This window comes from Cyanistes caeruleus, chromosome 29, assembly GCF_971803275.1.
Source record: "Cyanistes caeruleus chromosome 29, bCyaCae1.hap1.1, whole genome shotgun sequence".
Lineage (NCBI taxonomy): Eukaryota > Metazoa > Chordata > Aves > Passeriformes > Paridae > Cyanistes > Cyanistes caeruleus.
The window spans coordinates 1,735,914-1,763,649 of NC_141729.1; the positions used below are offsets into that span (position 1 = coordinate 1,735,914).

The window sequence follows — 27,736 nt, forward strand, 5'->3', positions numbered from 1 at the left end:
CCCACCCACTTTTGGGGTGCTCATCCCGCTCCTGAGCCCCTTGCCTGCCATTCCCAGGGTGTTTTTCCAGTTCCTGGGGTGCTCGTTCAGTCCCTGGGGTGCAGGATAAGGGGTAAAGAACCAGGGATGCAGGATCGGGAGTCCCGGACCAGGGGATTTGGGGCTGGGAAATGCGGGGACTGCAGGAGCTGGGATGTGGGGTGGGAATTTGGGGAGCGGGACCCGGGGTAATGTGGGGGTGTGGGGTTGGTGCTGGGGACACGGGATGGCACCGAAGGGACGGATCGGTGCTGGAGGATGTGGAATTTTGTGTCCTGGGAGTATCGGGGGGCCGGGATTGGTACCGGGGAATACCAGAAGGGACCGAGGGGTGGCAGGAACCGGCCGGGGGCACCGGAGGGGAGCGGGTGGGGAACGAGGATCGGCCTGGGAATACCGAGAGGGACCGGATGGGGCAGGAGAAATATCAGGGAGTGGGATCGGTTCTGGGGGGCGGGGGTGGGATTTGGACTGCGGAGAACGGAACGGGACTGGCAGAGGGCAGGATCGGTACCGGGGGATGTGGGGCGGTACCGGGGAGAGCAGGATCGGTACCGGGGAGAGCAGGATCGGTACCGGGGGATGTGGGGCGGTACCGGAGAGGGCAGGATCGGTACCGGAGAGCGCAGGATCGGTACCGGGGGATGTGGGACGGTACCAGAGAGGGCAGGATCGGTACCGGGGGATGTGGGACGGTACCAGAAAGGGCAGGATCGGTACCGGGGGATGTGGGACGGTACCAGAAAGGGCAGGATCGGTACCGGGGGATGTGGGGCGGCACCGGAGAGGGCAGGATCGGTATTCGGGGATGTGGGACGGTACCAGAGAGGGCAGGATCGGTACCGGGGGATGTGGGGCGGTACCAGAGAGGGCAGGATCGGTACCGGGGGATGTCGGGCAGTACTGGAGAGGGCAGGATCGGTACCGGGGGATGTGGGACGGTACCGAAGAGAGCACGATCGGTACCGGGAAACACGAGACGGGACCCGGGGTGTGCAGGACGGGACGGGACGGGACAGCCCCGGCCCGGGGGGTGCAGGAGCGGCCCCGGGGGCGGCGGAGGGGCAGGAACGGGGGCTGCGGGCCAGGTCCCCGCAAGAGCCCGTCCCCGCCACCCCCCCGGCGCTGGCCCCGCTCCCAGCCCTGCGCCCGGGGCTGCAGGGGCCGAGCTCCGCGCTTGAACCCGCCCCCGCCAGATCTCATTTCCCTAAAAAAAAAAAAAAAAAAAAAAAAAAAAAAAAGGAGAGAGAGGAAAAAAAAAAAAAAAAAGAGAGGGAGAGAGAGCGAGAGGGAAAAAAAAAAAAAAAAAAGCGAAGAAGGGAAGGAAAGAGGGAAGAGAGGGAAAAGAAACCCCGGCCGAAGCCATGGCCGGGCTGCGGAGCTTCGGGCTGCTCCTGTGCCTGCTCCTGGCCCGGGCCCTGCGCTTCCCGGACTATTCCTACGTGCTGGAGGAAGAGGAGGAGGACGAGGAGCCCCTGGACTACAAGGACCCCTGCAAAGCCGGTAGGAGCTCTGGGGGGATGCGCGGCGGACAAAGGGGAGCGCGGGGGGGCCGCGGGTGCGGGAACGAGCGTGGCTGAGCCCCCCGCACACACTTCGGGGCTCTGCACGGCCGAACTCGGCTCCGCCGCCCGGGGACGGGGAGACCTGGCCGCCCGGGATGGGGGACGGGAGGAGCAGAGGCCGGTCCCGCTCCGGGATGCATCTGGTTGTACTTAGGGTGAGGAGCAGGGGGGGCTGGCCCGGCGCCCCCGCTTTCTGTTCCCGCTCCGGGTGCACCGGCAGCTGTCAAAGGCGGCGGGGAGCCCCCAGCCCCCCATCCCAGACCTCCCCCTCCATTCCATCCCACCACAGAGCCGGACCCATCCTGCACCCCCATCCCACCCCCCATCCCCGAACCCGCACTCTGCACCCCGGGGCTTTCTCCCTCTCCCGCAGCCCGCGGCCAAAGCTCGTCCCAAAGCCGGGACACCCGCGCCGGGCTTGGGGTCTCTCTGCGCCGGGACAGCGGGTCCGGAGCTGCTCCCCAGTTTTGGAAGGGCTGGGAACAAACTGGGCGCTGCGGGGGGAAATCCCTGTCTCCCAGCGCGAGCTAAAGCGGATGGAAGGATTTGGGGAGGGGGGAAACTGAGGCACGGGAGGGCCGTGCAGGGCTGAGCCCGGCGCGAGGGCCGGGGTCTGGCGGGGGATCACGTTTCTCTATACTGGCATTGTCTGCGCTGAGAGGCGGCTGTTGATATAACTCAGTCTACACGAGGGCTTTTTTCTGGCCAAAAATCCTTCCCTTCCTGCCCTCCCGGGCTGAAACAGCAAGGCTTGCAAAACCGTCCGGGCAGAGCCGGCTGGAGCCTTCCCTCCTCTCCCGCTTCCTCATCCTGAGCGGCGGAGACGAGGCTTCACCCGCATTAATGAGCGCTGTCCTCTCCTCGCCCCGCACCCCAAGACCCCCCCTCACCTCCCGGGGCCGGCTGTTGCCCCCTTTCCCATTCCCGTCCTGCCTTTATGGGATCCTGATGGGATTTAATGACGGGAGCTCTTCCTGTGGAGCCGGGGTGGGGGTGGTGGTGGGGGGATCAGGCCGTGCCACGCCGGGGATTCACCCTCCTTTGGCTCCACAGGACCGAGATGATGAAATTCAGTTTTCTGGGAAGCCGGAACCCTCTGGAATCCTCCTGACCTTCCCCGTGGCTTCCCCCTGCCCCCCCGCTTTCCCCCCGGCACCCCATGCGAGGGTTTGGTTCAGTTTTGGGGTGTTGAACCCCCCCTCTCGAGCTCTGGGCAGTGCCAGAAACAGCCAAGCACCGAAATTTTGCCACCGCCGTGGCTCCGGGAAGGGAAAGCACCGGGAGAGGGATTTGTGCTCCTCATGCCAGAGGTATCCTGAGGCCATCGGCTGCCCGCGGCTCGCCGGCCACCCCGGTGATGCCACCCGGTGCCAGCGGAAGGGGAAGAGCCTCCCGTGCAGCCGCGTCGCTTCCAAGGATGCCAAAACGGGAGAGCGCTGGGAGAATCCAGCCCTTGGAGCAGCCCCCGGGGAGGAAAGAATCGGCCCCGGTTTCCCTTCACCCTTCACACAGCCAGGTCTCGGTGGCCGGAGCAGCCGCCGGGTCAGATCCGGGTCGGATCTCCGGTTGGGAAAGGCGGCTGGAATCGCTCCCAGCACCCCCAGCTGTGCTGGGACAGCGGCCCCAGGGCTCGCTCTGCCTCATCCCGGCCGAGCCAGGGGGTTCGCTGAGCAAATCACCCACTGCGATGGGGGCCGGGACCCCTTGGGTTCCCCTAGCACCCGGAGCAGTGGGGTGGAACCCATCTTGCACCCCGGGTCAACTCCACATCCACATTTTGGGGTGCTTGGCTAAACTGGGGGGCTGAAACCCCCCATTCCATCCCCCCACTCCATGGGGAGAGGCACACGGGGGTGCAGAGCCCCTGAGGGTTCACACAGCCCCCCCTAAGCGGGTGTTTGGGGGGGATCTTCTCTCCCAAACTCCCCTGGGGAGCTCAGCATCACCTGCACAGCAGAACCACGGGACACATGGATGGGGCTGGGGGTCTGAGCCCCCTTTCCGGGGCGTAGGAGCTTCCCAGCAGTGCCTGGACTTCTCCAGCCGCCGGGATTTCACCTAGATTACACTTTCCAGGCGTAGCCAGCCCAGGCTACTGGTTGCAGTCACACTTGTCAAGCTGCCCAAAAATATTTTCCAGCCGTTATATGTCACTTATTCATGCAGGGTAAAAAATCCACCCGCGGAGCCGGGGCCGGCGGGAGGCCTGCGGTTCAGGGCTCGGCAAACCTTGGAAATCTCAGGCCGATCCCGGGATCTGCTTTATCTTTGTGTAATCACCCGTTCGGAGCGGCGGCATCCTCCGGCGGGGCCCGGGGTGCCACGGCGAGGCCGGGGGGGCTCATTCCTCGCTGCCCTCCCTTTCCTGGCTCCTGGGAAAAGCCTCGGCTGCTGATTCACGTCGTGCCCAGGGGGGAGACGGCTCTTCCTGAGGCTTTATCCACCGCCGAGCCGGGGCTGGGAAACACATGGCCGGGAGGGACGGGGCGGCCCCGGGGAGACCCGGGGAGAACAAAGCGGCCGGGAGGGGATGCGGGGAGAGGACGGAGAATGGCTCGCCGTGGGGTTTCCCCAGAATTTTTTTTTCCCGGGGAAGGATATTTTCCGGGCAACAACGCGTCCTCCTGCTTGCCCGTGGCTTTGCTGAGGATTCTTGGAGGTCTCTGGAGAGAAAACGCTGCATCCCGCAGAGCCCTGGGAAGCCGAGGTCCAGCTTGTCACCTGGCCCAGGGCTGCAGGAGGTCACTGAGGGCGGAATTTGAGTGGCAAACCGCGCTCCACACAGGGGGGAAGGCAGTGGGAGCATCCCGAGCCGCGGGAGGGTTCATCAGGGAGCTGGGAAGGGGATAAGGTGTGCCGAGAGGGGGGACGTTTGCAGCCAGAGCCCTGGGGAGGACCCCCAGAGCTCGGGGAGCCCTTGGGAGCCGGTGTCCTTTGGCAGAGCCGGAGACAGGGACAGGAGAGCCTGGGATGCCCCACGAGTGTGGAATTGGGTGTCAGGGCCCGTCCTCATCTCCATTCCCTGTTCCCGCTGCTTCCAGGCTCCTCTCCAAAGTGACAACAACCCCCCCGACATCTCCTTGGCAGTGCAGTTCCCAAATATTTTCCTTTCCAGCAGCTCTCCCTTTCACAGGGACGGGTGCTGTTGGCCCGGGATGTGTTTTCCTCGGTGACCTGGCTTTGGAGAGGGGATGCGGGGAGACCTCACTCCCTGCACACAGCTTCTTCCATTGCGGGGCTCTGGCACGCCTCAGCTTTGGCATCCTCCACACAGAGCCCTGGAGGAGGCTTTTCCTCCTTTTGCTGTCACGGAAGAGGAGCAGAAGGAAAACTCTCCCCTGGAGTGATCCAAGCATCCCTCCTACTCCCAACCTGCCCCCGGATGGACGCTGCCTGCCCCTGGAATTTGTTCGCTGTCCGGGATGTTTATTAGAGGCTCCAAGGTGCTTATTTCATGGTCTGGAGCAGGAAAGGGCTCGGAGCCTGAATGCCAGTGCCCAGGGCTGGGGAGGGAATTCGGCTCTGGGTGCTCAGGGAAGCGTTGGTGGAGAGGATGTGCCTTGCACCAGCGGGAGTTCGGGATTGGGATCATCCCTCCACCTTGGATGCTGTGCTTGAGCCTCTCTGTCTTCCCCAGCTGCCCAGTGCCAGGTGCTGGAGCAGCCCTGGGCCTCCCAAAAACACCAGCTGGGATAAGGATGCTCCAGCAGGGAAGCAGAAGGTGGGGGATGGCAGTGACAGAGATCACAGCACTGGCTCTTGGGGGGGAACCCCGTGCTGCTGGCTGGCTCTATCCCCCCGTGCCTCAGTTTCCCCACTGGCTGCATGGGGGCCGTGATCTGGCCTGGCTCCCAGCCTGGCCTCCGAGGTTTGAATTCCAGCTTTGTGCCCGCTGTGCTGCTCGGAAGGTGCTCTGGGAAAGCAAATATTCCTCGCCCCGGTCTTTACAGGCTGGCTGCTCCCTCTCTCCTGCCGCCGGCGAGGGGCACCAGGAGAGGGGCAGCGCCGGTACCAGGGGACAGGAGAGGGGCTCTGGGGGTCTCCCAGGGCCACTGCGGGGACCCGGCTGCTCCCCCCCACCCCTAAAATCCCGGGATGCTCCGCATCCTTCCACCTGCCCCACGCCGAGCTCTGTGGGCAGGGCAGACCCCCGGGGCCGGAGGGACCCCCCAGTGCAGAGGGGTCCCCTCTGGTCGGGCCGCGGCCCCGGCGTGTTTTGCAGCGCAGCTGGGCCGGCGTGCGGGGGCGAGGGGCGGTGCGAGGAGCATTCCTCACATATTTAAGGGCTCTGAGAGCCAGTGGGATGCTGCTCCGGTGGCTCCGCGGCTCCACAGCCCGGCTGAGGCCCGGGTACACCTATTTAAAATCTCGCTTTCATCCCGCACCCGACTAGGAGCAGTTCAATCCTTGCTTCCTTGCACATCCCAAACCCTGCCTGCACCGGGAGTGATGCTCGGGACTCCTAAGAGGACTTGGAATGAGGGGACGGAGCTGCTGAGTCGCTGAGGGAATGCGGGGCTGGGCGGGTGCTTCCCATCCTGCGCGGTGCCCCTTGAGGGCTCCTGGGACCCCCGCAGGGATTAAAATCCCTCCTGCTCAGGGCATTTCCAGCACTCGTGGGACCTCAAAAGGGTGAGGGTCTCTCCCTTTGGTGGGATCTTCACAGGGCTAAGGGTCCTCCCTGCCCAGTGTCCTTCAAGGGCTGCTGAGACCCACAGGAGGATGAGGATCCTTCCCAGCTGAGGGTCCCTCCAGCCCTGCACCATGCACGGAGCCTCCTCTGCCCCAGACTGACCTGGAATCTGATCCCGTCCTGTTTATCTGCAGCCCGCTCTGCCAAGGCTTCCCCACGGCTCTGTTTGCTTTTCCCGGCTCACCAGAACATCGCGTTCACGCCCCTTCCCACCGCTCGTTTTGTTGAGCTTTCCCTGCAACACCGTTCCCAACCTTGGTGGGGCCCGAGGTCAGGCTCATCCCAAAATCCCAGCGACGCCGGAGAGCTCAGGCCGTGGCTGCCCCCTGCTCACCTTACCCGGGGGGTGAGGGATGCTGAGCTCCTGCATCCCGGGCAGGGGGGACAGGGACCCTACAGGGGACCCACAGAGCCATCAGCGGCCAGGAGGCGCCTGTAGGATCGGGATGGGGGTGCTGAGGGGTTTGGCCCGGGTCCGAATGAAAAACCTTGTTTGTCTAAAGCTTCAGCCCCGGCGTTACGTCACCGTTCCAAGAAGCCGAAAGAAAACACTGCACAAAAAGTCAAACAACAGAGGAGGGCTGAGCTATCTCCCGGCTGCGGGGGGGGAGGGAAGAGCTCCGTGGGAGCAGCTCCCAAAGGGCTGGTTGTGTTCTGGGGGGTGGGAGGGATGTGCAGGGATGGAACTGAGATGATTCCCCTCTCCCCTTCTTCACTCCCGACTGCTCCGTGCCCCACGCCTGGCCTTGGAGCTGGCGTCCCTCTGGCACCGCATCCCCCCCTCTGGCACCGCATCCCCCCCTCTGGCACCGCATCCCCCCCTCTGGCACCGCATCCCCCCCTCTGGCACCGCATCCCCCCCCTCTGGCACCGCATCCTCCCCTCTGGCACCGCATCCTCCCCTCTGGCACCGCATCCCCCTCCTCTGGCACCGCATCCCCCTCCTCTGGCACCGCATCCTCCCCTCTGGCACCGCATCCTCCCCTCTGGCACCGCATCCCCCCCCTCTGGCACCGCATCCCCCCCCTCTGGCACCGCATCCCCCCCTCTGGCACCGCATCCCCCCCCTCTGGCACCGCATCCCCCCCTCTGGCACAGCATCCCCCCCTCTGGCACCGCATCCCCCCCTCTGGCACCGCATCCCCCCCCTCTGGCACCGCATCCCCCCCTCTGGCACCGCATCCCCCCCCTCTGGCACCGCATCCCCCCCTCTGGCACCGCATCCTCCCCTCTGGCACCGCATCCCCCCCCTCTGGCACCGCATCCCCCCCTCTGGCACCGCATCCTCCCCCTCTGGCACCGCATCCCCCCCCTCTGGCACCAGCACGGCTCGGACCTTGCCCCCAGAGCCTCTGTGGCGGAGCAGGGAGCAGCCCCTGAGGCACAGCCCGCGGTGTCCCGGGCTCAGGGACACCAGGACACCTCCGGGGGTGTCTGGGGACCTGTGTCCCGTGCTTTGGGGTCTCTTGGGCACCGCACCCTGGCGGGGTGAGGGGATGTGCTGCAGGTGCTGCGGGTGTGACCCCTCGGGGGTTGTGTCCCCCTGCTCCAAGCTGCGCTGGGACTGGGACCTTTCCTGACAAGAGACCCCAAAGTTTGCAGAGGGTCCCCCTCACTTTCAGGGGGTGCCCCTCACTTGCAGGAGGTGCCCCTCACTTGCAGGAGGTGCCCCTCACTTGCAGGGTGTCCCCTCACTTGCAGGGTGTCCCCTCCACCTCTCTCACATGAACAGGGAAGGGACAGGTGGCAGCAGCGTGGCAGTGTCCCCAGTGAAGCCCCTGGGGGAGTTTAACAGTGTTTGGGGGCTTCTGGTGAGCAGAGACCCCCCCCCCCCGCCCCCACAAACTACCCCACATGTCACCTCTGCTGCACAGCGAGTGACTGGGAGGAGGACGTGACCGGAGCCCGAACCAACCTGGAAGTTTCTCAATCCGACACTCTGGGCTTGGCCCTGACGTGTCCGTGCAGGGATCGCTGCCGGGGCCCCCCATGGCCCCGCCGACCCCTCCGGGAGCCCCCACCCACCGCCCCCCGTGGGCTGCGGGCTTCTGAGGGAGCCCAGCTGACTGAAACCTCCAGGAAAAGCAGCCCCCCATCCCCGGGCTGGCCTGCCCGGCTCTCTCACGTCTCCCAAATCCCTCACATATGGTTTCTATATCACTTGGCTCCGCCGGCTCTTGCTCGGCTGTAAGCGAGCTTACTTTCCCTTGTCTTTCCATGCAGCTCTTGGCACGGGATGCTGGTCCTTCTCCCCTGCCCTGGTCCTCCCCCGCGCTGCCCGTTCGGACACGTCTCTCCCGGTCCCGGGGAGGGTGTGGGGAGGCCGGGGCCGTTCCTGCCTCTGCTCTGCCCTCAAATTGCAGCCTGGCCGTGCCAGCCGCGGGTCGCTGCCAGGGGAGGTGCCGGCCCCGGCTTGTTTGCTCTTCCCTCGGCGCTGCCATAGGTCTGCTCTCCACCCCGGAGCTTCCCCCGATGGGATTCACCCACCGGTCAATGCTGGGGACAGCCCCAAAACGTGGCTCTTTCACCCCAAAGCGCTCCACACCACCGCTGGAGCGAGGTTTGGGCTAGGCGCCATGGAAAGGGATGGGATCCAGTCTGCTCCTCTGATCCCATGGCTGTTCCTCCCACCCCGTGCCGGCTTTCTGGACCTCTCAGGGTTATCCTAATTGTCCCGCCTCGCCTTCATAATTAGTGGCTCCTTTGGGATCCATTCGCTAAATGCTTGGAGCGCGACCTTGGCTCCGCTCGCCCTCATCCCCTGAGCTGCTCCGGCCACCCCGCTCCCGACCACTGCCCTTCCCAAGGGACGGCGAGTCCAGGGGGTTTCAGGCACCCTCTGCTCTCCCCAGCTCCCCCCAAAACCGACGAGGAACCCCGCTCCCACTCCACCCCACTGCGGCCACCTCCGGAGCCGCAGCCTGACCTCGGCCGGCCCCGGCGTTTCCCCGGGAGCAGCCGCGTCCCCGGGCTCGGGGCCGGCCAAGCCGCGCGCGTCCCGCGGCCCTGAGTCACGGAGGGGCCGTGGAACGGAGGACAGAGAGGAGGAGGAAGGGCTCTGTGCGGGGTTATGTCCCCGGTGCTGGAGGGGGGTCCCGGCCCCGGCAGACGGCCGGCTCCGTTCCTGCGGGCGCTGGGCGCAGCGGGAGCTTCCCGGCCCATATGGCTCCGCTCCGCGCTGGGAGATGACTCAGAGGTCGCGGCTTGGAGCATCCTGGGGCTGTCGGAGCTCGCTCCGGGCTGGGGGGCAGGAGCCGGGCAGGAAGGGGGTCCTAAAAAAAAAAATAAAAATTGGGGGGGTAAAAAAGGCAGTTTTGCAACACAAATAATAATAGAAAGCTTAAAAAGTGATGGATGGGTTTTATGCGATCCAGATGTGAGAGCAGGGCTGGCTCCAGCTGCTGGGGAGTGGGGGGAACCCGGCCAGCACCACGTTCAGTTGAAGGAGAGAGAGAGGAGGAGGAGGAGGATGGAGGAAGGGTTGTCCTTCATTTTCCGTGCTTGCCAGGTGTGGAGGGGCTGGGGAGAGTCACCCCACGGGGTTTGGGATCCACAAAGGAGGGTTCACACCTCCTCTTCCCCTCCCAGCCGCCTTCCTGGGTGACATAGCCCTGGACGAGGAGGACCTGCAGCTGTTCCAGGTGGACCGGGTGGTGGACCTGGCACGTCACACCATCACCCGCCTGCCCTCCAACTCCTCAGGTACCGCTGTGCCCCCTCTGCCCCTGCCCGCCTGCATCCCCGGGGGCCGCCCCTGCTGACCCCCCGTCCCCACAGGCAGCAACGCCACCAGCAGCCCCCGGCCGGGCCACGCTCGGCGCAGCCGGGGCCGGCAGCGGGCCCGGAGCCGCCGCGCAGCCACGTCCCGGCCGGAGCGAGTGTGGCCGGACGGGGTCATCCCCTACGTCATCAGCGGCAACTTCAGCGGTGAGTGACAGCCAGCCGAGGGGTGTCCGGCCCCGCCGTGCCTCAGTTTCCCCGCCGGGCTGACCCCCCCACCGCCGCCCCTCCGCAGGCAGCCAGCGAGCCATCTTCCGGCAGGCGATGCGGCACTGGGAGAAGCACACTTGTGTCACCTTCCTGGAGCGCAATGACGAGGACAGCTACATCGTGTTCACCTACCGCCCCTGCGGGTACGTGCAGGGCTGCTCCACCGCCTGTCCCGGGCGTTTGGGGCTCGGTTTTGTGGGGGGACGTGTCCGTTTGGGGTCCAGGAGGTGCCGGAGCTCGGCTCTCGCCGCCGGGGGATGAGGTCGGTGGCGCGGCATCGGCCCGGGCTTGCAGCGGGGCTGACGCCAAGGGAAACAGGGGTTTGGACGAGCTCAGCGTCTTCACGCGTCAGGGCACGGCCCTGGCCAAGTACACGGTGGTTAGGAGAAGGATTTCCCCTGGAATGGGAGCCCCTGCGTGGGCGCAAACCCCGAGGCCGGGTCCAGAGCACGCGGCTGGAGCGGCTCAGCTGCAGGGCAGGGGCAAGGATGGCTCCTGGGAGCGGGATGGGCACCCACGGGAGCAAGACTGCGGGATCTGGGGCCGGTGCAGCAGTGCCACGCCGTGCTGTGCCATCCCATGCCAGCAGCTGAGCTCTCCCAGTTTCCAGGCAGAGCTGAGGCTCAAGTTCCTCACCTGGGCAGGATGCCTGAAGTTCCTGCATCGGGGATGATTCCCGCGTGCTTTGTGGGACCCCCGCCCTGATTCTCCTGGCTGGGGAACACCAGGATGTCCACAGCACCCCCCAGAGAGCCGGGAATCACCTGGTCCCTCCCCTCCAGGTGCTGTTCCTATGTGGGGCGCCGAGGAGGGGGACCCCAGGCCATCTCCATCGGCAAAAACTGTGATAAATTCGGCATCGTGGTGCACGAGCTGGGCCACGTCATCGGCTTCTGGCACGAGCACACGCGCCCCGACCGGGATGACCATGTCTCCATCATCCGGGAGAACATCCAGCCAGGTGGGGATGAGCTTCCCTCCTCTTCCTCCTCCTCTTCCTCCTCCTCTTCATCCCCGCGGTGGGGTGCTGCTGAAGTTGAGCTTTCCCTGGCAGTGTCCCCATCCTGTCCTCCACAGGGCAGGAATACAACTTCCTGAAGATGGAGCCAGAGGAGGTGGAGTCGCTGGGGGAGACCTATGACTTTGACAGCATCATGCACTACGCCAGGAACACCTTCTCCAGGTACAGCCCGGGGTGTCCCCTTGTGTCCCCTCACACCCTGGGGACAGCGGTGCAGTGTCCCCAACCCCGGGGACGATTTCCAGCTGTGCACAGGATAAATTCCCTCGGAAAGGGCTCCCCTGGGTTTGTAGGGCGGGATGAAACCCCTCAGCATCCCTTCCCAGAGCAGGGAATTGCTGTCCCCGTGGTCACCTCCACTGGGGACACGTCCCCGCTGACTCACCGGCCTGCAGGCTTTAATTAGCCGGGCTGCTTTTAATTAGCCAGGCTGTTTTTAGCATCCTTCCCCCGGTGGCAGCGGCACCGCAAGGCCGGTGATTCCCACCCGGCTCATCCCTTTCCTGCCCCAGGGGCATCTTCCTGGACACCATCCTGCCCAAATACGACGTGAACGGCGTCCGTCCCGCCATCGGCCAGAGGACACGGCTCAGCAAAGGGGACATCGCCCAGGCCCGCAAGCTCTACCGCTGCCCAGGTAGTGTCGCTGCCCCGAGCACCCCCGGGGCTGTATTTCCCAGGAAACACTCGGTTTTGCCCCAAATCTTGGCAAAAGCGGCGTCATCCTAGGTGAATTCCCTGTTTCCAGGGGATTTGGGGTCCTCCGTGCTGTGGGATTCACTAAAGAGCACTCAGGGTGCCTTCCTCCATCCATGGAATTTTGGGAGTCGTGAGAAGAATCTGTGTGAGGGTGTCCTCGGCTGTCCTCTCTTCCCACTCCTCCAAGAAAAGAGCATCCCCCCCCCAGGGTGTTATCCCAAAAAATCCTCTCTGGAGCATCTTCTAGGAGCAGCCCTCAAAAGAGCATTCACCAGAAGCATTCCCAAAAATAACCCCCAAAGAAATTCCCAAAGGGCATCCTCCAAAAACATTCCCCAAAAATCATCCCCCAAAGAAATCCCCCAAAGAGCATCCCCCCCAAAAATCCCCCACAGAGCATCATCCAAGAACATTCCCCCAAAAATATCCTCCAAAGAGCATCCTCTAAACAGCATCTCCCAAAAAACATCTCCCCAAAAAAAATTCTTCAAAGAGCGTGTCCCCAGAGGATTCCTACAAAAGAATCCTTCATGAGAAGAGCATCCCCCAGAGGATCTTCCAAGAGCATCCCCCTGATAAATCCTCCAAAGACCATTCCCCAGGAGCACCCTCCGAGAGCAGAGCATCCCCCGAGAGCATCCCCTGACCCCAAAACATCCTTGGAGAGCGAAGCCTCCTCGGAGCATCCTCCAAGAGCTTCCTGTGCGCTCGCAGGGGTTTGGATGAGGTGGGACGGGACATTCCACCAGATCCCGCTGGGGCTGGAGCGGATCGTGAGCAGATGTTGTCACCTGGAAGGGCTCTGGGACGGTGGTGGTGGCATTGTCCCAGGCCCGGGGTGGCTGGCACGAGTCCCCCGACAGCGGGCACGTGCTCCAGGGCTGCGCTGGCAACATCTGCAAGGAGTTTGGCTCCCGCACGCTCCTGCTTAATTCCAGAAACTAATTAGCAGCCTGGAAGAGGGACGCCTTTGTGAGGGGCCCCACGGCAGTGCCGCCTTCGGGGAGCAGGAAAAGTGATTAGTTTGGAGCAAGGAAAAACAAAAAAAATAAAAGAAAGAAAGGAGAAGCCCCCACACCACCCCAAAAAAGCCTCTCTGGATCACAACTTTCCCTTTTTTGTTTCCACTCTAAAGCAAGGAGGGGAAAAAAGGCAGCGAGCCCAGGTTTCAAACGGCCTTTTTTGCACCGTTTCACCTTTCATCTCGTGCCCCCCTGCTCCGAGCGGGAGGCTGGGGAGCGGGGCGGCCGCCTTGGCCCCCCGACAGCGGCAGCGGAGCTCCGTGTGCCGCGGCCACGGCGTCATGTGGCTTCCAGATGGCAGCGCTGGGCCAGCTCCAGCCGAGGCTGCCGAAACCTGCCCGGAGCGCGGGCGGCGAGCCGGGCCCCGCGGCGTGGCACGGCACGGGGGGGCCGGCAGCGCTCCTGCCCCCCGGCCACGGTGTTGGAGGGGTTCCACGGAGCCGGGAGCCGCTCCAGGGAGGATTGGGAATAGCGGTGATGCGGTTTTTTTTGGTCCTCAGGGCTGGGAATTTGGATGGGCAAAAGGAATCAAGGCTTGGCGGGGTGAAGGCAGCGATGCCATTCCCGCTGCTTGGGGTTTCCCTGAGGGGTCTGAACCCCGCTTTTCTTCCTTCGTAGCCTGTGGGGAGACGCTCCAGGACAGCCAGGGCAACTTCTCCTCCCCGGAATTCCCCAATGGATACTCTGCCCACATGCACTGCGTCTGGAGGATCTCCGTCACTCCCGGAGAGAAGGTACTGACTGCTGGGCCAAAGGTTCCCGCCCCCTCCCAGCCCTCCTCTCCCTCCTCCCAGCCTTGTTTTGGGGTGTCCCGAATCCCAGCATCCCGTTACGGGGTGGGATCCTCCGGGCAGAACGGGTCTGGGTTCCACCAGCTTCCCCCGGCTCCCGGCAGATGTGGTGTGGGGAGAGCTCACCCCACGCTCTTCCTGCTCCTTCCCAACCTTAGATCATCCTGAATTTCACCACTCTGGACCTGTACCGAAGCCGGCTGTGCTGGTACGACTACGTGGAGGTGAGAGACGGGTTCTGGAGAAAGGCCACGCTGCGAGGTAACAACCCGGGGCCTCCTGCCCGCTCCTCCTGCCCACCGGGGCCGGCAGCGGGGCCGGGGGATTCCCTCTGCCTCTCTCCCTTCCTGCCTGATATTCCAAAGTCCTGGGGAGGGGGGAAATACACCCCAGAGGGGTTATTGGGGTGAATGGAGCTCCCAGTTTGGCCCACACCAGTGAAACCAGTCTGGATGATCCAGCTGGCTGGCACGTCTCTCCCCAGGGAGTGCCAGGGTCCCGCTCCCCCCCGAGGAGCTGGATGTTCCCCAGGGAGATTCCAGCGTCCTCATCCCATCCCTGTGATGTTCCCCAAGAGATTCCAGTGTCCTGGTCCCACCCCGAGGAGCTGGATGTTCCCCAGGGAGATTCCAGGATCCCAGGCCCATCCCCATGAACTGGATGTTCCCCAAATCCCAGCTGGGCCTGGAATCAGCAGTTTAAGTGAATCAGCCAGAAAAGCCGGAGGAGATGGGGGGGACAATCAGGGAGAAGCGGCCTTTGGCTCTAGGCTGGAAAGGGGCATCGGGGGGCACCAGGAGGAGGTGGCTGTGAGGAAGAGGAGGTGGTGAGGAGGAAGAGGAGGCGGTGTGAGAAAGAGGAGATGGCAGTGAGGAAGAAGAGAAGGTGGTGAGCAGCAGGGAGAGGAGGTGGCCGTGAGGAAGAAGAGGTGGTGAGGAAGAAGAGGATGCGGTGGTGAGGAGGAAGAGGTGGTGAGGAGGAAGATGAGGTGGCAGTGATGGAGAGGTGGTGATGGTGAGGAAGAGGAGGTGTCAGTGAGGAAGAAGAGGTGATGGTGAGGAGGAAGAGGGGGTGGTGAGGAAGAAGAGAAGGTGGTGAGCAGGGAGAGGAGGGGTTGGTGAGGAAGAGGAGGTGGCAGTGAGGAAGAGGAGGTGGTGGTAAGGAGGAAGAGGTGGCGATGAGGAAGAGGAGGGGGTGGTGAGGAAGAGGAGGGGGTGGTGAGGAGGAAGGGGTAGGGTTGGTGAGGAAGAGGAGGTGACAGTGAGGAAGAGGAGGTGGTGGTGAGGAAGAGGAGGTGGTGGTAAGGAGGAAGAGGTGATGATGAGGAAGAGGAGGGGGTGGTGAGGAAGAGGAGGGGGTGGTGAGGAAGAAGAGATGGCGGTGAGGAAGAGGAGGGTTCCAGCACGGCAGCCCAGCACGCCTTCCTCCCCAGGCAGGTTCTGTGGGAACAAGCTGCCCGAGCCCATCATCTCCACCGACAGCCGCCTCTGGGTGGAGTTTCGGAGCAGCAGCAACTGGGTGGGCAAAGGTTTCTTCGCCGTCTACGAAGGTAGGGGGGAGCAGTGGGGCCCAGGGGTCGGCGGGGGGCCTGGGGGGGCTCAGGCTGCTGCTCCTCCCTTCCAGCCATCTGCGGGGGGGACGTGAAGAAGGACAACGGCCACATCCAGTCCCCAAATTACCCCGATGATTATCGGCCCAGCAAGGTGTGCGTCTGGAAAATCACCGTGTCCGAGGGCTACCACGTGGGATTGACCTTCCAGTCCTTCGAGGTGGGTCCGTGTCCCCCCGAGGATGGGGAGGGGTCGTCTCCTTATCCCAGGGTTCCCCCAAGATGGGCTTGGGGCTGCTGCATCCCTCCACACCGCCTCCGTGCCTCAGTTTCCCCACACACAGGGGCAGGAAGGGTTTGGGGGTGCCAGGACAAAGCTGCCCCTGTTCTACCACCCCCCACCAGATCGAGCGTCACGACAGCTGCGCCTACGACTACCTGGAGATCCGGGATGGGAGCAGCGACTCGAGCAGCCTCATCGGCCGCTACTGCGGCTACGACAAACCCGACGACATCAAGAGCACCTCCAACAAGCTCTGGATGAAATTTGTCTCCGACGGCTCCATCAACAAGGCCGGCTTCGCCGTCAACTTCTTCAAAGGTTTGGGGGCTGCTCCGGGGGGTGCTGGGGGTGGTCGCAGCCCCCTGGCCGCTCACCCCCCGTGCCCTGCCCAGAGATGGACGAGTGCTCCCGGCCCAACAACGGCGGCTGCGAGCAGCGCTGCGTCAACACCCTGGGCAGCTACAAGTGTGCCTGCGACCCTGGCTACGAGCTGGCGTCCGACAAGCGCCGCTGCGAGGGTGAGTGTCCCCTGAGACCTCCCAAACCACCCCCCAGCGGCCCTTGCGGTGTCCCCAGCCCTGTGGAGGTGACTGGGTGGTCCCGCCCTGCAGCCGCCTGCGGAGGTTTCCTCACCAAGCTCAACGGCTCCATCACCAGCCCGGGCTGGCCCAAGGAGTACCCCCCGAACAAGAACTGCATCTGGCAGCTGGTGGCCCCCACCCAGTACCGCATCTCCCTCCAGTTCGACTTTTTTGAGACCGAGGGCAACGATGTGAGTCGCGGGGAGCAGCCCCTCTCTGCCGCTGGTGGCCCCCGGGGTGGCACCGCCGCATGCCCAGCCCCGTGTCACCCCCCCAGGTGTGCAAATACGACTTTGTGGAGGTGCGCAGCGGGCTCACAGCCGACTCCAAGCTGCACGGGAAGTTCTGCGGAGCCGAGAAGCCCGACGTCATCACCTCCCAGTACAACAACATGAGGATCGAGTTCAAGTCCGACAACACCGTCTCCAAAAAGGGCTTCAAAGCCCATTTCTTCTCAGGTAGAGCTGCCCGCCCCCAGAATGGGCGTCCCCTGCCCTCCCTCACCCAGCCCAGCCCCCCGCGCCCCCAAACCGCTGCTAACGCTCCCCTTGCCCGCACCGGGGGTGCAGCCCCCGGTCCCAAAACCCTGCAGCCACAGGCAGCCCAGCTGGCAGCACATTTTGGGAGGTTTTCTCCTCTTTTGGGGGACAATTTGCTCCTACTTCAGAGGTAGGGTTGCTCTCAGGGGGTCCTCAAATGACCAGGGGATCCAGCTGGGCACAGGGATGTGCTCGGGCGCGGCTGCTGCACCCCTCGGGTGGCATTCCCAGGGTGGGAGGACGGTGACACCCCGCTCTGCTGCTGCTGCTTCCCGCTCTGCTGCACGGCACCGGCTCCCTCCGCTTCCCGGGCAGGGCGCTCCGCATCCCGGCGTCAGCATCCGGCCACGCCTGAGCTCCTCGGAGCTACCCCTCCTCCCAAAAAACCATCACCCGCCCCTCCCTGTCTGCCCCACGGTCCGCTCTCCTCTCCCGGGCCACACCAGGACACGGTGTCACCTTCGGACGGGTCTCGTGGGTAGGGATGGGGACACGGAGCGAAATGCTGGAGGCAGCCGGGGCTGGACCCTGGGCTGGGGGCTGCCACGGGACCCTCGCTGTGGCACAGTGCCCCGGACACCATCCCGGCTGTGAGAGACTCGCAGTGCCTCCCGGACCCCACCGTGAGCCTCCCGCTGCGTTTTGGCTCCGTCGAGGACATTTTTGAGGGGCAGCGAGGCTGCAGGAGCAGCGGGACCGGCGTCCCCAGGAGCCCCCCGGGATTTCCCGGAGCGGCAGAGCCCCGCGGGGCCGAGGTTCGAGTGTCTTTGCTTTATTTGTTTAATTAAAACCAAGGCGAGTAGGGCGGCCCAGGGGGCCCAGCCATCGTGAGCCGGCACCCTCCACAAAGTGATTCCTCGGGGAAGCCCGGCGGCCGAGCGGGACCACGGGGCAGCCGGGTGAGTCTCCCCCCAAAGTGCTTCGGGCTCCTTCCCTCTCCCTTTTTCCCTCTTTTCCCTCATCCTACTGGGATGTGCGGTGACCGTAGACCACCGAACGCTCTCCTCCACGTTTCCCTGCTCAGGTCTCGGGCTTTCCCGGCAGCAGGACCACCCTGGAGGACTTGGCCACAGCGGGGTCCCTCCTCTGGTGCCCCCGGGGTTGCTCCCTGGGCAAAAACCTCTCCCGTGCGGCCCCTTTTTGGCCGCGGAGGGTCCCCGTCCCTCGGTGCCTCGGGCAGCCTGCAAGTCTGGGCGCCCGTTTATTCCCGGTGAAGACGTGACCCCTTCCTCCTCCTCCTCCTCCTCCTTCTCCTCCTCCTCCTCCTCCTCGCGGGCCGGGGCTCCGTCGGCTCGCGCGTAAGGATGTGCCTTCCTCCCGGGAATCCGCCCCCGTTTCGGCATGCAGGTAGGTCCCCCCGGCTCTCCGCCGAGCCCCGCCCGGCGCTGGGGGGTCCGCAGCGGGGGGAGAGGCTCTGCCGGGGGCTGCGGGGCGATGAGCAGCCCGGAGCCGTCGGATGCCCGCGGGGGAGAACGGTGAGCGCACGGCGATGCCGGGTGGCGGCGAGCAAGCTGGTTGGAATAAAGGATTGCTAAAGACACCGACCCGGTGGGCTTCTTTCCGCTGCCAACTCTTTCCTGCTCTTGTCTCGCCCGCCCAGGCTCCCTCCGTCCCGCCAGCTCCCCCCGCGGTGCTGGAGCTGCTCTGAGCACAGAAGCCCCTTCCCATCCCCAAACGGGCCTTTCCGCCTCGCTTCCTCCTCCCTCACACCGAGGAGACGTCAGGTTACAGCCTCCGCTTGAGAGGCGGCCGCGGGGCCGGGGGGCCGGGGCAGGACCCCCCTCGCCGCTGCTTCCTGGAGGGATCCCGGCTCCTCTCCGGCATCGCTGTGAGCTCGGAGCGGGACGCTGGGGGGACTGGTGCCCGCTTGCTCCTGGCTTCCCCCCGCCGCGGCCCACCCCCCAAAACACCGCCCCGTGGGCAGGGGGAGCGATGGGACGTGGAGGGGTCTTTGGTGGGGGGGGGGGGCTCGGGGAGCGGCTGGCGAGCCCCGACACCGGCGGTAGGGAGCTCGGGCAGGTGGTGGGATGTAAGTCCGGCCAGCTCGGGGTGATCCCAAACCCCGCCACTGCCATTCTTAGGCTGGACATCCCTAGGAACCCACCCAAAGCACATCCTCATCCTTCCGGACCCAGCCCGGTGCCCCCTCCTCCTCCTCCTCCTCCTCCTCCTCCTCCTCCTCCTCCTCCTCCTCCTCCTCCTCTTCTTCCCCGCAGAAGCGCTCGCCCCAGCCGCAGAGGGGCTCCCGGGGGTCCCTTCGCTGCTGCTTCCCCGGCTGCCGCTCCGCATGCCCCCGCTGCCCCCGCCGCCCCCCGCCCCCCCATCGCTCCCCCCCTTCTCTCCCTCTCTCTTTGCAGAGAAGAAGCAGCAGCTGCAGCCCCCGAAATCTCGCCCGCCCGGCCTGAAGTTCCGCATGCAGAAGCGGCCGCGGGGCCCCTCCTGAGCCTCTCCATCCTCTCCGTCTTTCTCAGGAACGCCGCGGCCCCGGAGCCGTGCGGGAGCACGGTGGGACCGAGCCGAGCCGTGCTGCCGGCCCCGGCAGCCTTTTGCTTGACAGAACTGGTTGTTGACCTTATTTTATTTTTTTTTTAAAACTTTTATTATTTTTTTTTAACTTTTTTTTTTTTTTTTTTTTTCCTTTTTGGTTCTAAGCACCCCACCCCCTTGGTTTTGTCCTTGACCAGCTGACCTTGTGGGGTTTGTTTTTGTTTTTTTTCCTTCCCCCTCAATTTTTACCGTGTCTGTGACATTTCCTATCGATGAGTAAAGAGGGACTCCCGCGTCCTGGTCTTTCTTGTGCATCCTTGGTTGTCACTGTGTGTTTTTCTGCCTCCCCCGTCCGTCCCGGCAGCAGGTAATGGTGGCACCCATGGGTGAGCCCACGGGAGAGGAGGAGCCGCCCCGTCCCCCCGCGGGGGCTGGAGCTGGAAGCGGGATGCTGGAGCTGCTTGCTGCTGGCCGGGGGCGCTTGCTTGGCTGGAGGGCAGCGGGGCTGGGGGCCAGGGGCTGCGTTGGGATGGAAATGCACCATTCCAGGCTTTTTCAGCCCACTCAGCCATCCCTCTGCTCTCTCCCAGACAAGGATGAGTGCTCCAAGAACAACGGGGGCTGCCAGCACGAGTGCCTCAACTCCTTCGGCAGCTACGAGTGCCAGTGCCGCAGCGGCTTCGTGCTGCACGACAACAAACACGACTGCAAGGAAGGTGGGTCCATCCGGCCCCCCTTTCCCATGGGAGCCCCCCATCCATGCTGCCCTGACCCTCCTCACTGTCCTGGCAGCTGGCTGTGACCACAAGGTGACATCGGTCTCGGGGACCATCACCAGCCCCAACTGGCCTGATAAATACCCCAGTAAGAAGGAGTGCACCTGGGCCATCAGCACCACACCAGGACACCGCATCAAGCTGGTAGGGGTTTGGGGGAGGGTGGCACTGGGGTGTCAACCCCTCTGCCGAGCCTCCACCTCACCCAGGACCTCCACAGACCTTCTCAGAGCTGGATGTGGAGGCACAGCAGGAATGTACCTACGATCACCTGGAGATCTTTGATGGGAAGGACGCCAAGGCCCCGGCACTCGGCCGCTTCTGTGGGGCCAAGGAGCCCGAGCCCATCATCTCCTCAGGCAACAAGATGTTCCTCAAGTTTGTGTCTGATAACTCCATCCAGAAGAAGGGATTTGAGGCCACCCACAGCACAGGTACCTCTGTGAGGCTGGGAAATGGGGTTATGGGGTGGGGGGACAGCGTGGGTGCCCCTAAACCCGGGTTATGGGGTGGGGGGACAGCGTGGGTGCCCCTAAACCCGGGTTATGGGGTGGGGGGACAGCGTGGGTGCCCCTAAACCCGCATCATGGGGTGGAGGGACAATGTGGGTGCCCCTAAACCCGGGTTATGGGGTGGGGGAACAATGTGGGTGCCCCTATACCCGGTTTATGGGGTGGGGGAACAATGTGGGTGTCCCTATACCCGGGTTATGGGGTGGGGGAACAATGTGGGTGCCCCTATACCCGGGTTATGGGGTGGGGGAACAATGTGGGTGTCCCTATACCCGGGTTATGGGGTGGGGGAACAATGTGGGTGTCCCTATACCCGGGTTATGGGGTGGGGGGACAGCGTGGGTGCCCCTAAACCCCAGCTTCTCTTGCAGTGTGTGGTGGCCAGGTGCGTGCTGAGGTGAAGACCAAGGACTTGTATTCCCATGCACAATTTGGGGACAACAACTACCCGGGGGGCTCGGACTGCGAGTGGGTGATCATGGCTGAGGAGGGCTTTGGTGTGGAGCTCATCTTCCAGACCTTTGAGATCGAGGAGGAGGCCGACTGCGGATACGACTACATGGAGCTCTTCGACGGCTACGACGGGACGGCCCCGCGCCTCGGCCGCTTCTGCGGCTCCGGGGTGAGCTTGGGGCGCAGGGGGACGTGGGGTGGGTTGGGGTGGTGGGTGAGGAGCGAGGGTGCAGGGTGATGGATGAGGCCAGAGCAGCACAGAGAAATCCCCACGAGAATTTGGTCGGGTGCGATGATTCCCACCCTCCACGCTGCAAATATTCCCAGCTGCAATGCGGACTCACCCTGGGGATGCTCGTGGATCTGAGCACCCCCTGCCTCACCCCCACAGCCCCCTGAGGAGGTCTACTCGGCTGGAGACTCGGTGATGATCCGCTTCCACTCGGACGACACCATCAACAAGAAGGGTTTCCACCTTCGCTACACCAGCACCAAGTTCCAGGACACGCTGCACACGAGGAAATGAGAGCCGGGGGTCCCGGCCCCGCCGCGGGCAGGGGAGGAGGAGGAGCAGAAAGAGGAGGAGGAGGGCAGGGAGGACGGCGGGGAGGGCTGCCCCGCACAGACTGCACGGAGGAGGAGCACACAGCCAACCTCAGCACTCAAGACACGCTCGCACGGGGCCCCGGGGCTCGGGCGCCCACGGCACGGGGGCACAGGGGAGGGGTCCCCGCTGGCAGCAGCCCACCCTGGTGCTGGGGGGGCCGAGCAGGACCCGCTGCCCTCCCCTGCCCCAAAGCTCTGAATGTACAAACCAGTAACCGGGAAGAGCCCAACACACACAAGGTGCTGTCTCTCTCTTGTACCCATGAAATAAATACCCTTGTACTTGGAGCAGGGGCAGCCCCGGCCTCTTTGCTTCCAGCCCAGCAAAACAGCTTCCGAAATGGGGCTGGACTGGGGGGAAAAGCACCCAGGACCTTGCACGGACCCCAATCCTAAGGGAAGACCCCCATCCTTGGGGTTCTGACGGAGCAGAGCCAGGAACTCCAACGAAGGAGCAGCCATTCCATCTCCCGGGGACAGTGGGTGGTGGCCTCAGAGCCCTCTGCCCCCCCAGGACTCTGCAGGTGGGTTCTCTCCCCACACCTTTATTTTGAGGTGTCTGAGCCAGAAGAGCACCCGCTGTGGGGTGGGTGGGTGCCACGTGCTGCGCCCACCGTGTGCTCCAGCGCGTCCCCGCGCCAGCGGTGGCAGATGGCGGGTGGGCTGTGACACGGCCCCCGCGCCCACCGCGTGCTCCCGCGTGCCTCGACCCCTCCTGCATCCCGTGCTCGCTGCTGATGCCGTCGGGAGGCTCCTCTTCCCTGTTTGTGCCAGGCCTGGGATGCTCCACAGGGGCTGTGCCTGGACAGAACCGGGATGGGCACCGGGGGTTTTTGTCCAGAAGGGTTTTCAGTCTCCATGGTGAAAAGGAGGTGCGGGGTTCAGGGAACTTTTCAGTGACAGGACGAGGAGCAATGGCCGCAAACGAAAACATGAGTTCCACCTCAACATGAGGAGGAAATTCTTTCCATGAAGGGTGGCAGAGCACTGGGACAGCCCCAGAGAAGGGTGGAGTCTCCCTCTCTGGCGACATTCCAAACCCACTTGGATGTGCTCCTATGTCACCTGATCCAGGTGACCCTGCCTGGGCAGGTGGGATGGACCTGGCGATCTCCAGGAGGGACCTTCCAACCTGAACTTTTCTGAGAGCTGGCGAGAGCCACCCTGTCTCCTCCCAGTCCCATTCCCCTTCCCATGAGCTGGATCGGGGGTGGGGTGGGGGGATTCTGAGCCACTTCTTGGGGTCCCGTGGGGGACAGAGGCGCGGTGACACGGCCGGTGGCGACCGCACAGAGTTTATTGAAACACCTCCAGCACAGCACAGGGATGCTCAGGGACGGGGAGCCGGTTGTTGTACAGCGTGCAGGGGGGACACAGAGACGGGGGGCGGGCACCCCGGGGGGGCCGCACGCAAGCGCCATGCTGCCGACGGCTCATGCGGGGGGCGGCGGGTTGGGGGACACGGGGACGGGGGGTTCAGATCCGTTCTCCCCTTCCCCGGCTCCTCCGGCTGCCTCCGGGGCCGCGCATTCGAGCAGAGCGGGACAGGACACGGGGGCACGCCCAGGGTCCCCCACACCGCTGCAGCCCCGCGCCGGCGGGAGCGGGGGTCCCTGTCTGAGCACCCCCCGTCCCCGGGAGCAGTTCAAAACCGGGGGGTGCTTCCAACATCTCCCTGAACCCCCTGGAGTGGCCGGGGAGCCCCAGTCCCGGCTGGCAGGGCCGGGGCTCCCTGGGAGCTGCGCGAACCTGGGGCGGGGGGATGAGGGGAACACCGGAGGGGAAGGGGGTCCCGCAGCGGCTGCGCGGAGCGGGGCAGAGCGCGGGGCTCACGCCAGCGAGGATGCTGCTGGTCGGCCAGTCCAGGAGATGAAGGCTTCCTCCCTCGGGGCGCACAGCGGCGCGGGCTCTGCCTCCTTGATGGGCCAGCGTTCCGCCAGCTCCTTCCTCGGGGCACCGCCCGGATCCCCCGGGCCCACCGGTGCCCTCCACCCACCAGCGTCCGTGGGAGAAGCCCCCGCGGCGAGCGCCCGTCCCCCTGCCCGGCCCTGCCCGCCTTCTCCCCTTAACGCCCCACGCTGATGTTGCACGTCTTGCAGCTGGGGTCCTTTTTGGCGTTGGCGGTGGAGAGGCTCATGAGCTGGTGGCCGCTGATCTCCCCCAGCACGCCGAGGCTCAGGTCCACCGGCTCCGTGTAAATGACCTCCAGGATGCTGTCCTGGGCGTGGCGGTACACCAGCTCGCCCTCCTCCACGCAGCACGTCAGGAACTTGTTGGAGGAAATGTCCAGCTGGGGAAGGCGCTCCCGGCAGAAGAGATCCCCGGAGGATCCCTTGGGCGCCAGGACCAGCACGACGTAGTGGTAGGCGGTGTACATGCAGTAGAAGTCCGCGAAGTAGAGGTTGGTGTTGGGGTTGAAGAGGCGCTGGGCCGGGATTTGGAAGCGGTACCGGCCGTAGGGCGAGTCCTGCGGGGGCTGCCCGGTGTTGAACTCGGTGTTGCAGCTGAAGAAGATGCCGTGCAGCATCCCGCTGGTGGGCGAGCCGTGGCTGCCGCTGTTGTCCTTCAGCGACGGCTTCATCACGTTCCCGCAGTGCATCCTGCCACGAGGAGGAGGAGGAGGGACACACAGACAGGCACAGGCAGGGTCAGGGAATGCGCTCTGGGAGCGGGGAGCGTGGGGAATGGGGCTGGGGGTACCTGACGTGCTGGAAATACTCCTTGTGCTGGTTGCGGTAGAAGACGGAGAAGCGCAGCATGCGGCCGGCGATCAGCTCCGCTTTCTCCTGCAGCTGGGCCAGGTGCTCCTTGGCGTAGTCTGGGGACAGGCACGGGGACATCAGGGCGTCTCCATCCCCCTCCAGCAGCCCATCCCTGCCCGCAGCTCCCCGCACCTTCTGCCTCCCACTCATCAGCTGCCGCTCCAACCGGCCCGGCTTGTGCCAGCTCCCGGCATCGCCCCCGTCCTCCTCCGGGCTCCCAGCTCCCAGCATTTCCCCCATCTTCCCGGAACTAGCCCCATCCTCTCTCCCGGCTCGTGGCTCCCGGCATCACCCCCGAGCTCCCTCGTGGCTCCCAGCACTGACCCCCACTTGCTCCCAGCTCCTGAAGTCGCCTCTGTTCTCCCTCCCTGCTCCCAACTCCAGGCATCCCCCGCGTCCTCCCTCTCAGCTCCAGGCATCGTTCTCGTCCCCCTTCCACCTCCCAGCTCCAGGCATCAACCCCATCCTCCCTGCTGGCTCCCAGCTTCTGGGCATTGCCCCTGTCCTCCTCATCCTCCCGGCTCCCAGGATCGCCTCCATCCTCCTCCCGGCTCCTGGGATCGTCCCCATCCCCCGTCCCAGCTCCTGACTCCAGGCATCAAATCTTGTCCTCCCTCCCGGCTCCCAGCATCGCCCCCGTCCTCCTCCCAGCTCCTGGGATCGCCCCCATCCTCCCTCCGGGCTCCCGGGAACGCCCCCATCGTCCCTCCCGGCTCCGGGCCGCCCCGGTCCCGCTCACCCCCGGTGCAGAATTCCACGGTCTCGCTCCAGCCGGACACCAGGTACTCGCCGTCGCTCTGTTTGACCGCCGTCTGCACGGCCACGCTGTACTCGGTGCGGGGGCTCAGGAACCAGTGGCCCCGCACCGTCATGGGCAGCGGCACCGCCTTGGCCACCAGCTTGGTGGGGACATCCTGCGCCGAGTGCTGAGGGTCAGGAGGGACAGCATCCCATCCCCCCGCCCTGCCCCGCGCCGCGGGGATGCTGCCGGTACCACACGCCCCAAAATATCCACCGAGACCCCCCAAAACACCGCGCTGACACGTCTCAGGCTGCCCCCCCCGCCCCTTGCAGTGCTCCCCTGTCCCTGTCCCCCTGTCCCTGCTGCGATGGGGGCACAGGGTCCCCAAGGTTGGGGTGGTCTCGGGGACCCCCCGCTCCCGGTGGCATCTCGCGGTGTCAATAGGCCACGGAGCAGCTCCGCAGTGCAGAGCCGTTTCTGTGGCAACGGCGGATGCTGAAGTCGGGAGATAGAGGGGAAAAAAATATCCCACCCCCCACCCCCCCACCCCTTATTATTGGGGAGGAGAGAAAAAAAATAATGTTAAACATTAAATAGCATCACCGTGGCAACGGCGCTGCTAAAAACGGCCCGAATTAGTGACTCGCAGCACGGGGAGGGGGAGCAGGAGCAGCTCAGCTCCCCCGCGGGGGCTCAGCGGGGTCCGCCACCCCCCGATTCCCATCCCAGTCCCCTCCGCCAGCGTGTCCCGTGAGGGGAATGATCCAAATTCAGCACGAGAGAGGGCTAAGAGCCAGGTCCTCCCTCCCAGCCGCGTCTCCTCTCCCCGGGCAGGGGGTCCCGCGTCCTCCCCCGGCTCACCCGGTGCTTGAACTTGTTGGAATTCTTGTTCTCCTTCTTGTTGAGGTCGATGAAGTAGTGGGTGACCCTCTCCAAGTCCCCCTTCTCCATAGCCCAGGAGATGCGGAAGGAATCGCAGGTGATGTTGTTGATCTCGATGTTTTTGGGGGTGGAGAGCAGCTCCATGGCCGGAGGGGCTGAGCTCCTGCGGGCACAGCGCGGGGTTTGGGGGTGCCGAGCCCCCTCTCGCTGCCCACGTCGGCAGCTGCCAAGGCCGCCCGCGGCGGAGCAGATGGCACCGGGGTGGAAAAGCGGCCGGGAGCCAGGAATAGGCAGCGCAGGCAGGAGCAGGCAGCGGGACGCCGGGAACAAGCCCGGTCGGGTGCGGGGGCCCCGGCCGCTCCCCCGGGTGCCGCGGGGCCCCGGCGCGACGCCAGCGGGCGTTTCGGGGTTTGCTCAACACCGGGTGGGGAAAGAAAAACAAGGGGAGAGCCGAGGGAGTTGCTGGGAGAGGGGAGGGTTGGACGCGGGCACTGGAAAAGCTGGATCCGCCTTTGCCCCGGCCCGTGCCTCAGTTTCCCTGCGCCCCAGGAAGGCGCTCTGGGGGTGGGCGATGCCCGCGGAAGGGGGACACGGTGTCATATCCACGGCACGGGAATGGGGGTGTGCTCCGAGGGGGGCTGGAGGCGACGGTGCCCCCCACCCTTCACCCCGGGTTTGTGCGGGGGCAGCCGTGGCACCGCGGGGCTGCCAACGTGCCGCCCCCCACCGCGTGCCCACGGCCACCCACGCCGGGCTCAGTGTCCCTGTCACTCGGCACCCACGGCCACCCACGGCCACGTGTCCCCCCCATCTGCGCAGACCCCCAGCCCCCCTTCCCTGCACCCCCAGGCACCCCAAAGCCGCTGTCACCCCGCGCGTCCCCGCCGCCAAAGCCCTCGGGCACGGCAGAAGGTCACGGCGCTGGGGACAAGGTGCCACCTCGCTGCCCCATTCCCGTGCCCGGCGGTGGCGCAGGAATTCTGCACCGGGATTGTTCCAGCTGGATCGTGTCACCGTGTCCCCGTGTCCCCAGCACCTCACGTCCCCTAAGAGCCCTGAGCCGTGCCCCCCGCGTCCCCCCGCTCCCCGAGCATCCCTCAGCGGTGCCGCCGGCGTGTCGCCCCAATGCCACCGGGATCTGGTGGCTTCTCCGGTGTCACGGTGCCGGTGAGGCCCTTACCTGGCCGTGCCGGAGGGCTGCCGGGAGGCGCGGGGATGCCGGTGGAGCGGCAGGGCAGGAGGAGGGAAGGGAGGGCAGGACAGAGAGCCCCGGCGGGGCTGAGCCAAGCGGGAAGGACGGAGGATGCCGGAGGGATCGCGGTGGTACCCGGCGATGCCGCGTCGCTGCCTGCGGCTGATGCGACTGGGATCCTCCCAGCCAGCTCGGAAATAGCAAACACCCTCCAGAGGAGGGAGAGGAGAAAAAAAAAAAAAAAAAAAAAAGGGGGAAAAATAGATATCCAAGGAGCTGGGAGAGAAGGGGGAGGAAGGAAAAACCTCCCGGTTCTGCCAATGGGATGGAGGGACGCGTGCGGCGTCAGGTGATGGAGGCAGAGTGGGATGTGGGTGCAGATTGGGGGTGGGTGGTGGGCAGGTTCTGCCTGTTCCCCCCATTTTTGGGGCCGGGCGGGTGTCCCGGTTGTGCCGCTTGAGGGACAGCGGGGACACCCCCTCTCGGGCCCAAAATTGGGATGGATGAGGTGCGTGGGGTGCTGGTACCCACACAGGACCCCCGCAGGAATGG

General features: G+C 64.9%; 2 protein-coding genes across 2 annotated transcripts; one reads left to right on the plus strand and one right to left on the minus strand.

Annotated features, from left to right (window-relative positions):
- The first annotated feature begins 1,346 nt into the window (after positions 1-1,346).
- Positions 1,347-21,894, plus strand: BMP1 (bone morphogenetic protein 1). Its single transcript, XM_086865175.1, has 20 exons — positions 1,347-1,542; positions 9,886-9,999; positions 10,075-10,224; positions 10,313-10,430; positions 11,070-11,248; positions 11,365-11,470; positions 11,821-11,945; positions 13,648-13,763; positions 13,979-14,081; positions 15,253-15,369; positions 15,444-15,589; positions 15,775-15,970; positions 16,045-16,170; positions 16,264-16,424; positions 16,511-16,691; positions 19,850-19,975; positions 20,052-20,179; positions 20,256-20,469; positions 20,919-21,169; positions 21,392-21,894. The coding sequence occupies exons 1-20, from the start codon at positions 1,404-1,406 to the stop codon at positions 21,524-21,526; spliced, it is 2,931 nt and encodes a 976-aa protein (XP_086721301.1). The 5' UTR covers positions 1,347-1,403; the 3' UTR covers positions 21,527-21,894.
- Positions 21,895-23,594: 1,700 nt separating this feature from the next.
- On the minus strand, positions 23,595-27,418 carry PHYHIP (phytanoyl-CoA 2-hydroxylase interacting protein). The gene is made up of 5 exons (XM_086865611.1): positions 27,173-27,418; positions 25,972-26,155; positions 25,108-25,282; positions 24,307-24,424; positions 23,595-24,206 (listed from the first exon to the last, which is right to left on the minus strand). Exons 2-5 carry the CDS (start codon positions 26,134-26,136, stop codon positions 23,672-23,674), a joined length of 993 nt encoding a protein of 330 aa, XP_086721737.1. The 5' UTR covers positions 26,137-26,155; positions 27,173-27,418; the 3' UTR covers positions 23,595-23,671.
- Between the last annotated feature and the right edge of the window lie 318 nt (positions 27,419-27,736).

What these genes read in the sequence shown, in the direction of transcription:
- BMP1 (XM_086865175.1), top strand. Translation starts at nt 1,404, where the DNA reads ATGGCCGGGCTGCGGAGCTTCGGGCTGCTCCTGTGCCTGCTCCTGGCC. An exon ending in TGACCTTCCAGTCCTTCGAG is followed by an intron (nt 15,590 to 15,774) that starts GTGGGTCCGTGT and finishes ACCCCCCACCAG; the next exon opens with ATCGAGCGTCACGACAGCTG. An exon ending in CGCCGTCAACTTCTTCAAAG is followed by an intron (nt 15,971 to 16,044) that starts GTTTGGGGGCTG and finishes TGCCCTGCCCAG; the next exon opens with AGATGGACGAGTGCTCCCGG.
- PHYHIP (XM_086865611.1), bottom strand. Translation starts at nt 26,136, where the DNA reads ATGGAGCTGCTCTCCACCCCCAAAAACATCGAGATCAACAACATCACC. An exon ending in CCAACAAGTTCAAGCACCGG is followed by an intron (nt 25,283 to 25,971) that starts GTGAGCCGGGGG and finishes CACTCGGCGCAG; the next exon opens with GATGTCCCCACCAAGCTGGT. An exon ending in GAGTATTTCCAGCACGTCAG is followed by an intron (nt 24,207 to 24,306) that starts GTACCCCCAGCC and finishes TCCTCGTGGCAG; the next exon opens with GATGCACTGCGGGAACGTGA.